This window comes from Diadema setosum, chromosome 1, assembly GCF_964275005.1.
Source record: "Diadema setosum chromosome 1, eeDiaSeto1, whole genome shotgun sequence".
Lineage (NCBI taxonomy): Eukaryota > Metazoa > Echinodermata > Echinoidea > Diadematoida > Diadematidae > Diadema > Diadema setosum.
The window spans coordinates 13,838,788-13,853,615 of NC_092685.1; the positions used below are offsets into that span (position 1 = coordinate 13,838,788).

Genomic DNA, 14,828 nt, shown 5'->3' on the forward strand with positions numbered 1-14,828 from the left:
TCTTTACTATGTTTGAGCCAAATCATCCTAATTTTTCAGTCAGGAAGGTTGGGAGGTCTGCATAAGTAAGCATTCATTAGGATTTCTTATTTCTTATTCTGTGGACATGATGTAAACACATGTTAACGGTGACAATGACACACACTCAGATGATTACAGTGCTTTGGACTGCGCTGGCGCCTTGACTTGTACGGCAGCAGGGCTCGCTGTTCTGAGTGCAGCTCCCGCTATCTGGCCGGAAACCTGGGGCGGTGTCGATAGAGGGAGTGCTGTTGCTATGGCCGAGTTACTTGCCTGTGTTGTGGTGGTCCCCTGTAACAATGACATGAACATAATCAGGAAAAAAAAAAAAGAACCCTCATTACATAAAGGCAACGTCAAAGTTAATTCCCATAGAAGCATCATACATTGGAAGTTGTTGTTTTCCTTTTCACTTTAATTTCCTCTCACATGTCACCAAATAATTAATGAAAAATGCATCGCTATGGGTCAAACACAAGTTACTCTTGACTAAAAGTGCAAATTCCAATGATGCCACTCAAATGTGTTATACATGTAATAAGAAGTGGGGGAATCTCACAAGGTTTACTCAGTGTTTGTGCTTGGACATTAAACCATATGTCTACTACTGTTGTTTCACTGACACTACTTGGCAAAACAATACATACATATCAGATTACTTCAGAAGAGGGCTCGGTTTTAACTCTATTCGAATGCAAGCCACAAGAAGCCCACATGTTAATTTACATTCCCTGTTAGAACAGTTTGTGTGTTCAGCTGGGCTACTTTTCATATCGCAATAATTCAATAGCAGAAACTATTTTTTTCTCTAAATTGTCATTTAACAACAACATGACAATTGTGATCGAGTGTGAAAGAAGCTCAAGCAAAAATTTTCAGTTTTGGATTCACATGAGGTTTCACACAGCATTCTGTCATATTCATGCCAGCCTTGTTCTCCTATTTGAGAAGTGAGATAAAGATTTTTAGGTATGTAAAGATTTCAAAAGAAGAAAAATAAAGCAAAAAACGGATTGGAGCTGCTTGCAAATGTTTAGGATATTATTTCCTGCTGGTGCATGCTTGGTAAAGTAGTAGGTCGAGGCAAACGGGAAAGAGCAGTTTGGGGGGGGGGGGGGTGAGGAATCATGGTATGAATTTCTAAATCATGACTGTCATCAAAACTGTGACCCAGTACTCTTTTCTTTTGCAACAAAATGCTATAATATTAGTCACAAAAAACAATTGTATTTTTAGTGGCCATGACACAATTTTTGTTTGACGCATGCACTTCATTCATTACAGATTGAATACAATTTTAAAACTTTTGATTGCTCATACTCTGTGACTCATTCTGTCAACACAATATTAGAGTGATTTCAATCACACACTATCATTTGCACTAAGTGATACCAAATAAATTACAAATGCCATGTCATTAAAATTCTGGCAAACAATTGTATGTACATTAATCCAATCACAATTGGTTTTGAGCATCATAAGCAAGCAACAAAAACAGAATTTGTAATTTATAATAGCATAAAATGTGGTCCATTGACATGAAATCATTTAAACACAACCAATTATGAATTTACAACTTCATCAGATTTTTTTTTCTCTATTGATATATGAATTGTCCCACTTTATTTCCAAAGATCTACCCTAGAAACGGTAAGAAGGCTGGCCCCAAACAAAAAGTGTTGAAATTGTGCAAGAAACTGGGCATTTTTGTTGTTGTTGTAGTTGTTGGGCTTTTGTTTTGTTTTTTTGTTTGTTGTTGTTTTTTTAGTTGATTCAAAGCACCAAGGAACCAAGCATCATAAGGATGGGTTTCAAACTTTCAAACATTCTTTTACTTTGAAATTCAGACAGGGAACACTGAGCTTTCAGAATTTTTAGTTAAAGAAAGAACTCCAAATTCTACAGTTTCTCAGCTTTGATGTCTGCAACTTAAACAAGGTATGGTGGCTACAAGTCACAAATGATCTTCATCATTTCAGTGAAGTTGTTCGACACTGATAAGTTATGTGTGACTTTCTGGTAACAGAGTAATAGGGGTAAGTAAATTTGGACAGCAAGTCACTGAATGTTTGATTGAATTCAAACAGAGTTTGGAAAAAAAAAATGCAAATGAAGGGATTGGAGGAACAGATTAAAGGGACTGTACAGTATTGGTTTAGTTGAGGATTCAGGTTTATAACATATTTAGTGAGATAATGAGAAAAAGCTTATGAAATATGAAAGAGCATGTAGTTTCAAGAAGGATTCAACATTTATTTCCTGAAAATTGGCCTTGAAATGGCTGAGATATCCAAAAATGTGATCCTAATAAACATGACAGGCCACAACTTTTGTTAGGATCTCTTTGTTTTTCATTGCTTTTAGATATCTCAGTCATTTCAAAATGAATTTTCATCAAATAAACTTTTGAATCCCCTTTGAATCATATGCTCCTTAACATTTCATAGAGTGGTTTCTAAATATCTCGCAAAACGTTACAAGCTGAATCCTCACCTCAACCAGTACTGTACAGTCCCTTTAATGCAGCAAAAACTGTGTAAAGCAGTTAAGGACTGCATATACAGGTTGGGGTGACCATTTTGGTGCAACAGATTTGAGTAAAGGGCATGGAAGAGTGGTGAATATGAAAAATAAGGTGTCATGTGTAGAGATTGGGATGGTACCTTTTAATAGAGTGACAAGTTGGGGGTGAAGGGTGTGAATGACAGAATTTGAATGATATACAATTTGGGTGATGTGTCGATGTGATGAGTTGGTGTGACAGGTTTGGTGTTTTGATTTGAGAGAGCAAATTGAGGCTGTGGGGTCATGAAAAAAAAAAAAAAAAACATAGATAGATGTACAGGGATGAATTGAAGAAATTGGAGGAATGGGACTGGTACAACAAGTTAGATATTAAGGATATAAGTAAAATTACTAAAATAATGGAATGGTGCCACATATGTAGTGTATTAAAGGTTTGAATGAGAGGCATGTGAGGACAAGTGGGTCTCAAATACTTGGTGTAAAGGATTTGGGTTAAGGGACTGTAATACAAGGGTTGATGTGATACATTGGTCAGAGAGGTTTGATTGAAGGGACTGTAATGATTGGTTCATGTAGAAAGTCTAGTGCTAAGCATCATGCCAAAGGATTGGACAGAAAGATTAGTGCAATGAGTTGTGAAGGCGTTAAGGGTTTGAGTGAAAGGATTGAAAAGACAAGTGAGTGTCACAAGTTTGGTGTAAGGAGTTTGAGCACAGGGGTTGAGAAGATGGGATGAAGAGAAGGGTTACAAGCAAAGGGTTTTGAGTGCAGGGACTATGCAGATAGTTTGGTGTTATAGGTCAGGTGCTAGGAGCCTGTGTAAAGGAATTAGAGATGGAGGTTGAAAGGGGGATTTGGTGTTAAAGAGTCTGAGTGAGAGGTTCGGAACTGTGGGTCGGTGTAGAGGTCTGGTGTGAAAGGGGATGACATCTTGCCCACCTGCTGACATGCTACATGGACTTGAATGGGAATCGCCGGAACCGTTCCCGTGAATGCCGGGCTGCTGCTCCCTTCCACGTTGGCTAAGTGGTCAAGGAGGATCACACACAAACATGCAGTTAATGCCACTTTGCATCACCCCTCTTACTCATTCACCTGCATTCTCCAGCTTTTCTTTTTTGTTTTTTGTTTAGTGACTTTTGTTGTTGCTGTTTTTAAGCTACAGCAGCCCTCAAACTATCAATAGCATATCATGGTTATGGAAAGCTCTTCTTTGTGCAGTGGTCCTCTCTAAACTAAAACCGGTGCACATGTCAAGAATAAAGAGGTCTTGTGAACACTTGAAAAACCTGCTTTGAAAGACCAGTTTGAGACCTGCTGTAGGCATGCTTGTCCTACTGCAATAGAAAGTGTGCAAAGTTGCACTGAGTTGTAGTCAAATTGCCTGGCTAAACTTTCTTCTTTCTCATAAATTGATTGTCTCATGTTTTCCTTCCCTTCAAAATGAATCATAAATGAAACGCTGTTTGCCATTTGATCATAATTCCCAAGTTCGACAGCAATCGACTGATGCTTTCACAAGTTGCTGAAAAACTTATGCATTTCTGATGAAAATTCTTCCAGATAGTACATACATTTGTACGTAGTCACCATAATAAAAAAAAAAAGAGGTTCACTATAGACTATTATTAGGAAAAGAAAAAGGTGTCATCACATTCTAAAAGCTACTGACCATTAAATAAAACGTTGATAAGACCATCAACAATGCAGTGTTACGAAGACAGAGAAAGCTTGCCATGTGTGAAACATCTGGATTTTTGGATTGACTATTAAGCTACAGTTTACCTTCCTCATATTCATGGCATAATGATGCTCAGGCTGGCATGCTATGTTATCTTGATTAGTAAATGAGTAAATGTGGTTTGAGCAGGCACATTGGTTAGTATGTCACTAAATATATTATTCTCATGCATTGAAATTTTGGTGTACAACATAATCATTCGCACAGCCTGCGCAGAAGGAAATATATTTGCCCTTCATGTCAAAATTGCATACAATAGCTGTGATATATCAGTTATCACTGATATTCAATGCGTGTTTTATTTCCATTGCGGGTATACAAGAGTGCTAATTATTCTGCAAAATCCAAACCTCAAAATTACACTTTTGTCTAGGTCTTTCAGACTTGGTAATTGTTTTGACTACTTTTCTGCTTTGGTTGTATCCATCTCACTCTCTGTATCTATACTTCCAATTCCCTTTATAACACTAAAGTAATCTTTGTCTAACCAGGAAAGAAGGCAAGAAGCTTTCCATGTCAAAAGGGAAAAAAAGTGTCAATACTGGACTTTGCAGATAAGCATGTATCTTTCCTCTCTTCTGTTATTTTTTTTTTTTTTTTTTTTGGGGGGGGGGGGGTGGTAGTCAATAGGGAAATAAAACTTCCTCTTTGGCAGTTGTCATTTGAGTGAAAAAGCCTGTTGTGTGACTGCGGTTCACCGGACACTATTTACCTTGGCTAACTTGCGACAGGTGGGCCGTAGCTGTCTGGTAGTTGAAGACAAAGCCATCTGAGCCCGGTGAGGCAGCGTAGACCAGACCCTGGGGGGCGTGGTACATGAGCGGGGCAGCTATGGCATTGGTGCTGCCTGCGTCTAGGAGGAAGAAAAGACAGTACGATTTGCCTTTAATATCAATGCTAGGGTTATAAAAGTGAAACACCCTCGTGATTGTATAATGCTTACACATAAATTAATGTTCAGGTCTCAACTCACTCAATGGACTTATCATATGATACAATTTCTCAAATTTTGGGATTAAAATGTGAAAAGTAACCAGTGTCTACAAGTTCAAGAAATGAGATATCAAAATGATGCCACTATAATATAATTTCATATTTTTGCTTAATCACAACTTCACCATATTTACCATGTCACCTTCCAAACTGCAAAAAAATAGAGTGTTAGATACGAAATACGTTCATAAGAATTTAGTTTCTACTGCTCTGGGCATCAATGCACATTCAAACTAACTGGCGTACAATGCCATGTGAATCAAAACAACTGTGGCAATGCTTTTTTTTCTGTGTATAAAGCAAAGTAAGTGTGACTTTCTGTCATCCAGCTTGCCTCAGTTCCTTTTTGACTGACACGAAATGAAAGAATGACGCCTTAGCACTACATCCACATACTGTGATGTGATAAAACAATGAATCAAAAACTTGTTTCTTTACAAGCAATATTTTGTGTTCTACTCACGACTGATGGATGTCTGTGGAGCAGCCAGCATCGCTACACTGTTGGCGTTCTGTGATGGCTGCGTCGTTGTCGCCGTGGAGGCAGCGGGAATTGACGGGACCAGTGCGGTGACAACCTGACTGGCAGGGCCAGTAAGGGAGGCTCCCTGTGGTAACCTGAATTGCAAGGAGAATCATACATAATGACTCTTTTTTTTTCTGAATTCATAACATTCAATGAGAAAAATGTGATACATTGACTACTTCTTTGGCCACCTTCATTCATCAATGATCTCACATTGCAAGAATTTGTTGTCAGACATACTTTGCACAAGAAACTTATTGTGTATGTTCAGAGAAGAAGACAGAAAAATTGGCAAGGTTAGACTTCGATTCAGTATCAAACTTGCAAAATATGAATAGGCTACTCAGCTTGGGGAATGTAAAGAAATTTGAAATAGGTGAAAAAAAAATCACGGGAGGGTGGGGCTTAGTTGTCAATTTGATACTAGATACACGACTAAAGCACGCAATTTGTGAGGACAGTTTAGGAGAAATATTATGGGGTTCCTCTTTCACATTTATAAAATCATCAAAGATATAAGCATAATTATGAAATGATGTCCAGCAACAGTATACTGCTAATTTGTTTTGCAAATGGAATATAAATTCCTCTTTTCTCTAAATTCAATTTGTATCATTACCCATCAGTATTAAAGGTGATAGCTTAAACTATGTATGTTTCTCTCAGGTTAACCCACCTCAATCTTACCAAAACCTTCAAAAAAAAACTCATTTCTCAAACCTGCCAGGAATGAACCATGTAATAGTGGTAATTGTAACACACCAACATTCCCATCTAGTGCTCAAAATGATATACAACATATCAACAGCAGGGATGCTGAATTCTGTATTATAAATATCAACACACACACACAATCAATTTTGTCATCATGGTTCCACGCACATGGGCATAATGACTCGCATGATGTGATAGGTTACCAAACAAGAGTGTTTCCATAACTGACCCTGTTGGTGTTTGTAGGCATGGACGAACAAGAGGACATTGTGGGGGTTCCATTCTATGTTTCGCTTTATTTAGTCAGGCACTGTGGGGGGTAAAAATGACATTGTGGGAGTATTTGTCTATGGGAGAAAACAATGGGGTACTCCCACAGGTACCTATTGCTAGTTTGCCTGAAATTATAAATATTGTTGGAAAGTAGGGGAGATATTTACTTCCGCCAAGGTTATGGTTTTGTCAGTGTTAGTTTGTCTGTCTGTCTGTTTGTCTGTTTGCAAAATAACTCGAAAAGTTATGAACGGTTTTGGATTAAACTCACAGGAAAAGTTCATGACACAAGGAACAGATGACTAAATTCTGGTAGTGATCCAGATAACTGTCTTGATCAAACTTTCATTATTTTTTTGTTTCTTTTAAGGATTCTTCATCACTGGCAAATAAAATATGGCATACAACCCGGGGAATTCAAGCTGCACATATTTGAGGTTTGCATATGTGCACACTAAGCATGTGCTCGAGGCGCAGCAGGAAGCCAAGGTAGAGATATGTGAAAGGATTATTTATTATTGGGATATTGGGCCATTTTCAGCATATAGAAATATGTGTGTAAATGGGTGGAAATGAGCTGCTTGGTGGAAGTCTGCATTCTCCATGTGCTCATCTACTTGCAGGCATACTGTATGTGCACTGAATCATCTTTGTTCTCACATTCAGTTTTTCAGGTAAAAGATACTCTACATATATTATTTTCGTGTCAATTACCTGTAGAGGGTGGGTGCTGCAGCAGGGGTGTGGCTCTGGGCGTTAGCTTGGATTTGAACCTGGGGCTGTCCCTGGGGCTGGACTTGGAGCACACCGGTGGTCTGTAGAGCCTGGCCTGGTGTCAAGGCTTGACCTAACGGGTACAAACACAGATTAAGTGATCCAACACGTGAGACTTTAAACCAAAGTCTGTTCTACTCACCCTGGCATCACTTTCCAAATTGACATTTCAGTTGCACAGTCTATTTTGTTTACAATCACATGAATCCACCTTCCTCACTATCTTATATCTACACTGTGTGCCCATGAGACAATACATATGGCATGCATGCTGGTCTCACATATCTATTTATCTGTAACTCAAGTGTACATCCGTCGGCACTGTGTGAAATGTATACTTTGTGCTATTGTATATTTTACAGGATTTCATGTACACAAGGGACGGCTGATATGTCCAAAGCTGTTACAATATGTTGTTACAATATGTTTGTCCTCTATTCCGCTCACACCCAATTTTTTATTTTTTTTTTTTTAAAGGCAGGGAATAGAAAAGGTCTGTAATGCCAAATCAAATACATTGCGGGAGAATGGGGGAGCAGAGCCTCTCTACCTTAAAGCCTGACACTACATGTAAAAACTCCGAAATGGTGTTGTTGCATCACAGAATATACAATATGGAACCTAAATTTATTGGTATTCGAATGCAAGCACGACATGTAAAGTACCTTTGTTCTTCCTTTTGGTTTCATGAAATGAATCTTCACTTCTCTCTCCCATCTCCATGATTTTCTAACCCTTCAACTCCTCCCTATTCCCTTTCCCTCTTATTTCATCTTTCTCCTCCCAACGATGTCCGAACATCTTCCTTGATTCTCACTCTATTCTCCCTTACCACTCTCTCTGTTCCCTTTTCTCCCATCTCCACTAGTACAACTTTCAACTTCCAGCCCATTACTGTCCCCCACTCTTCATTTTGTGCCCTCCCTACAACCACCATACGTCATTTCCCTCCTCAATTCTTCTCTTTCTAGACTCTTCTCCTGCCAAGCAACAATCCGGATAAGGACTACGTACACATGGTGTTACCGCAAACCTTTCTCCCTCATTTAGTTCACAATGCAAACCTCCAAGCAACACAGAAGTATCTGTTTCTTCATCTTTTCTCCTTTCTTTTCATTGCATGAAGGAGTGAAGACACAAGCATATCAACAGCTAAGCACACAAACTTACGTCCACAACATTACTGAGTAGGTCTTGTCTGAGCATAAAGGGGTGGTTGAGGATGAACGGAATTGGGGTTGGGAACTGGAAAAGGCATCAACTAGGTACCTGTCGGGGAGATGAGGGTAGTAAAACTGGCCACTTGCGGCACTGCTGTGGACACACTACCCGCTAGGCTGGAGTTCACCTTGGCGGCATTGGCAATCTGTGCGGCAGAGGATGTGGGCAGGTACGTCGTCATGGGAAACGTGTGGCCAGCCCCAGTCAGTTGGAGGCCTGGAGAAATAGAAAAAGATGAGAGCCACAAACTTGAGAAGGTGGTCCTTTCGTAAAACAGCTCACTGGGAGAGCTAGAACAGCAGCAGAAACAGACAAAATCACGTATTCCCATATACCATTACTAACGGTCTCTTGACTAATCCTTATGTCCGTAGGCCTACAACAGGTTTCCAAGTTCAAGCAACATACACTGTAACAGTGGGTATTACATCCAAACATCTTTCATCATCACAACTGACATGGGTCAAAGGTCAGTCTCATGCATGATACGATTACATCCTACTAGCAAAATTCATTGATACTGAAACACACCAAGTTCCAAAGGGTCCTCTTCATATTGCAGCCTGTTTTGCTCTCCGATGTATTCTAAGGAGCTTGAAAGAGAAAGCTTGCAGCAACTGAAGCCTATTCAGCTGTCAGACAAGATTCACATGACATTTCAAAGAAAATGTTTGGGGTCACTACAGGTCTTTGACTTAGAGAAATTGACCAGGAAGTGAAGGAATGTCATAAATTCAAAATGTCAACCAACAGAAAACAGTCTACTTGTACATCAAATTCAGACTTTCCCAACCAACTGTTGGATGAGAGCAATTGGTGAACTTATGAGAGAAAAAAATAATAATTCCCTTTCAATAAAATGATTTACAATCACTTACAATGGCTGGAAAAGCTATTACAAATCCCTAAAAGTCTGCTTGCCATAGTAGCTGTCATTTTAGTAAGTCAGGCTGCAAGGCAAGTCATTGCAGTGTTGCAGGGTATGCAGAATCTCCAAGCATGGTTAAAGGCACACCTGAAAGTTACAATTCCCAAAAAGTCACATGTGCTAGGGTAGGAAGAGTCAGGTGACCAAATTTTTACTCCAGCAGCCACTTTTATTGGGGGGGGGGGGGAAGAATGCACACAGGAGGTAGAGATTTTATGCTAACTTTTTCCTCAGTATGCACAACCAATTGTCTCAAAATTTCCAGTGAAAATTCCTAAATCTGAGAAAAGCTCAGGCTTTTCTCGACCAATGCGAATGCCTTCTTCATACTTGTGGATGCACTTGTGTTGATGTTGGCATCTGCTCCAGCTCCTGGTATGTTGGTCGCTGTGAAGAGAGCTGATTTCCCCTCCTGAAATGAAAGAAATAAAATAAAAATTGGAGATCCAAAGAAACAATGTTAACAATTACTGCATGCAGACACTAACATCTGTTTTCAAGAAATATATGCAATGACACTGTCATATCATGGATGAAGCAAACTGATACAGTGTAGTAAAAGTTCTGTCAGTACCACCAGCACTTGGCTCATGCACAATTTCATTGGAAGTTTGAGATAGTGGTTCTTTGAGGGTTAATGCATTTTTTTTCACTGAATTCATTGACAGCTTTACTTCTTCTGTCATCTTTGTATGAAGGGAATTTACCTTTCAGAGAAAATATTTTTGATAAAAAAATTCTAAGCTGATAAATTTATATGCAACAGATATGCAGTTTTTCCAGCAAATCAGAGGAGTACTAAAAATAGCCACAATTTCAATGTGAGTCACTTCATACTATGTACTGGAGGATTTATACGGAAAAAAAAAAACAGCTATTATGAATACATTCATCAAAGCCTTAACAGAACTATGCCATCTTTGCGAAAACTGTGACATAAATGATATCCTACGATGTCACCACCAAGCTACAACTTGAACTAATCTGACGCACCACATGAATGGAATGTGACAAGACTTCAATTCTATTCACACTGGCCAAAGTCTGTTTTCTGGGCTGGATCTCCATTTTTTTTTTTTTTTTTATTCTGTTTCAGGTTCAGCATAGCTGCAAAACAATGCAGGTTTTGTTGTTGTTGGTGGTGGTTTTTTTTTCAGGTCCCTCTTCAAGATGTAGAAATGATATCATAAATGTTGTGCGCATGTAGGCAGCATGCACGCAAATTTTATGTTACAGAATTGACCTAAAGTGCACAAGTGATATAGTTGGACCTCAGCAGAAGTGGATAGAAGATAATCAAACAGACAGTAGGCAGTGTAAACAGACTAGCAACCATTTTTTAAAATCAGTTTGAAGCAGCCTGAACTTTGGGCTGCAACACACAAAGAGCATTGCAGATATATTTAGGTGATTGACATTTTCATTCATTTTCAACTGATATGTGGTTTTTGATCACTTGAGTTTACATTTAATATCAAGTTCTACTTGGGACATATTTTCCCATTGCAGATAGTGATACCTGATGATCAGACTAAAAAAAAAAAAGTATGAGAAACAGGTACCGCAATCGGCATGCAATATGTATCATTGCCTATGCAAATTTCTTCAAATGATTGAAACATTAGATTTGGGAGTGATGTAAAAGAAAATATTGTACATATCTTGTAGAGTATGTTGAAAATTACAAGAATAAGGGAAATTTTAAAGTAAGTCCAACCCAAAGAGGCCAAGGAAAACAGATCTCATAAATCAGATGTATTCACATGACTACTGAGTTGTTTATACGGTGAATCTTTGGGATTAACTGCTAATTCAAGAAGCAATACCATGGTCCTGCATGAAGTCTGTTAATGAACTCATCAACAGCATTTAAACTACATTGTACTTTTAAAATGATCATTATAAACCTTTACAGGTACTAAAATGGAAATCATACAAATGTATCCCTGAATTACTTTTTACTCATTTCGGAAACAAAGATTCAATTAAATGAAGTAAGACGTCCAGAAACAAGAGTATACCTGTATGTCACTATCCTCCCACCAAAAAACAGCCTCAAGCATGTAATAAAACCATTAAAGTGACATACGAAAGAACACAAACGTGGCTGTAACATCAGTTTACAACATTTATGACCTGCCAAAAATGCGTGGTATGGCAATTATCCACATATCCCAACTATTCTGTCCACCTCAAACTTTCTCCTTATCACCACGGATAACTTGGCAACCGTCCCCTATCAACGTCATCAGCCCAGAATAGCTTTTAACTTCCAACAATGCAGTGGGTCTATTCCGTCCCATATATGCTGGAATGCCATATATGCGACCGGCCGCGCTCCCCGAGAGCCGCAATTGGCTGGACCGCCCAATTAGCATATGGCAAAAGTTGCCAACGGCTTCTTCATTTGGCATCACATATCTGATGTTGAGTTTGGGAGAGGCCAGTAGAGGAGGCGACATTCCTCTTGCAGAAAGTCTTGAATACCGCAGTAACAACATTTTTGGCCAATTATCAACAGGATCGAGTTTGGGCCGATTTCTTTACTGGCATTAATAGCATCACTGGTAGTATGTGGGAACTATTTTCAATCTGCAAACGCATTCTCTCTTTATAGTTCGATATCACTGAAATGCCACAAGGGAGAATTAATGCACTCAAAATTCTGGGAAAGGATGGATGCACACTACTACTACTGTAGTATCAACTTCCCGTTTAGATGACATCAATGGGTTCTACGTAAACATGAAAGCAGGAAGCTGGAATGACGCTCAATGAGGTTTATGTTTAAATGTTCCCACTCTTTATCTTCAATTTAGCGTTCAAAACATACCACGCCTTCCTGTGTGTAATAGTTTCTCAAGAGCAATACCCAGTTTAATTGGTATACCAGAATCATTTCCAATAAACATAAAAGCAGCCTCTTTTTCTAATGCAATCTAATCTTTTCTTTTCTTTTTTCTATTTTCCCAAATTGTTTACTGTATGCACCATACAGCATATTTAGCAAGTGTAACTTTTCACAAATAGGGACTTCTTGACAATTACAAAAGTGGTTGACTTCACGATAATAGATAACAGCACTGGACTTAAATATGTGCACATGTATACCCACAATGTGAGCATTAGAGCAAATATTTTCATATGTTGTTAAATTCGCAAATAGCATCAAACTCGCAAAATTCACGGAAATAAAAACCCTGCAAAATATTCCGCACATACAGTATTTGTAGAGAGGCTTTGGTTTTGCAGCAAGTGGGCAGCTACACCTACAGTCACAGTAGGTGTTGAAAAGATGTAAGCTCCTCATTTGATCCACTGTCTCAAAAGCATTATGTTTCCATAAAGCTCTAAGTCAAATTTATGAGTCAAATGTGACACTATGACCATGAATTGAGTGTCGGGCCATATCATGCACACTAACTCTCATTTTCAGTGCCAAAGAACATTATTCTTCTCATACCCCCCCCCCCCAAGTGATGGGAATTATTTGCCATTATGTTGTTATCACATTAGTTCACCTTTGCCCACATATTCCTGTACTTTATGACTTAACAGCTTGTTCATGAGACCATTGTTGCTGTTTTGCTGAATAGCACAAAAATGGATAAAAAACCAACAGAAGAGTACAAAATTGTATGTACCGAAATTCATAAAATCTCATTTGCAACAATCCAAGAGAATCTATAAGAAAGTAAAGCCACAGTTAAAAGATTTAGTGAAACTGCGCACACTCAAAGAAAGTTAAGACAGTTAAACATTAGTAGGTCATCCAAGTTAGCATACTACTGAATATTTACAATGGCTGTCTTACAGTAGCTGTATGGTTCCGACTTTGCTTGCAGGGATATCTGTTTGTTTTATTCATAAATAAAATCAACTATTGAAGCATTTATCTTCGAATATAAATGGCAAGAATCACCTGCCACTTACATGGAGGACAAAACAAAAACAAAAAACAAAACAAAACAAAACAAATTTTCCAGTATTAGATCTTGAGCAGAACTTTGGTGGAAAATATACATGCATGCCTTTCTCAAATCATTCTGTACACAGAATATCACATATTAAAGTGACAACATGGTGAATATCAAGACGATAACTTTAAAGGACAAGTTCACCTTCATAAACATAGGGATTGAGAGAATGTAGCAATATTGGTAGAACACATCATTGAAAGTTTGAGGAAAATCGGACAATCCGTTCAAAAGTTATGAATTTTTGAAGTTTTTGTGCAGTAACCGCTGGATGAGAAGACTACTGCAGTGTGTGAATAACTTAGATGTCACATGCGTACAACAATATAAGGAAAATATAAAGAGAATTTCACAAAATTTCATCTTTTGAAAAAAAGTACACATTTCCCCAACTCGTTACCAACAAATGTTATGGGTAATATTATTCCGCCTGCCTTTAGAAAAAGGCAAGTCAAGTGCTCTTTTATTATGCGAAAAAAGTGAAAATATGTTGAATTTTCTTCACATTTTCTTTATACTGTTGTACGCATATGACTCACAAGCTGTAGTAGTCTCCTCATCCAGCGGTTCAAACACAAACATTTTAAAAATTCATAATTTTTGCATCGATTGTCCAATTTTCCTAAACTTTCGCTGATGTGTTCTACTAATATTGTTGCATTCTCTCAATCCTTATGTTTAGGCCAAAAAAAAAAATTGTTGCATTGGCGTAACCCGCCCGACCCTAAAAATTCCGCCGACCCCATGTTTTTTTTATTATTTTTTTTGCTATCGATATCAAATATCTTGTTGATTGCGATCGCGATCGCACAAACCCGGAAGTGGAAACGGCTCTGGGAATATCGGATGTACGAGGGAGAGATCTAGCGCCTCGCATAAGCCTTCCTTGATCAGTACGTCATCTGTTTCCAACACGGACACGTACTCTAACAAGATTTATTCAGTGTATACGTAGCATTCAGACTGCGATGTATTGTGCACAGTTTTACCGTAGGTTTCTTGTGTGAAGAACTTACACGAATCTGTATATGTGGGACTGTAATAGAGATCGCCGTGTGCGATGAAAAGATCGTACATATGGGTCAATTTGCATCTATCTTATCTAAGTCAAAATAGTAAAATATGAAGTGAAAA

General features: G+C 38.4%; 1 protein-coding gene across 1 annotated transcript in view; it reads right to left on the bottom strand.

Annotated features, from left to right (window-relative positions):
• Positions 1-97: 97 nt before the first annotated feature.
• The window catches only part of LOC140227159 (serum response factor-like), a 33,476-nt gene continuing 18,745 nt past the window's right edge, over positions 98-14,828 (bottom strand). The window contains exons 3-9 of the mRNA XM_072307594.1: positions 10,048-10,129; positions 8,838-9,005; positions 7,509-7,641; positions 5,745-5,899; positions 5,001-5,141; positions 3,487-3,569; positions 98-312 (exon numbers count right to left, since the gene is read on the bottom strand). Coding sequence (XP_072163695.1) covers positions 154-312; positions 3,487-3,569; positions 5,001-5,141; positions 5,745-5,899; positions 7,509-7,641; positions 8,838-9,005; positions 10,048-10,129 — 921 coding nt within the window. The 3' untranslated portion in view covers positions 98-153. The remainder of the gene's footprint in view (positions 313-3,486; positions 3,570-5,000; positions 5,142-5,744; positions 5,900-7,508; positions 7,642-8,837; positions 9,006-10,047; positions 10,130-14,828) is intronic.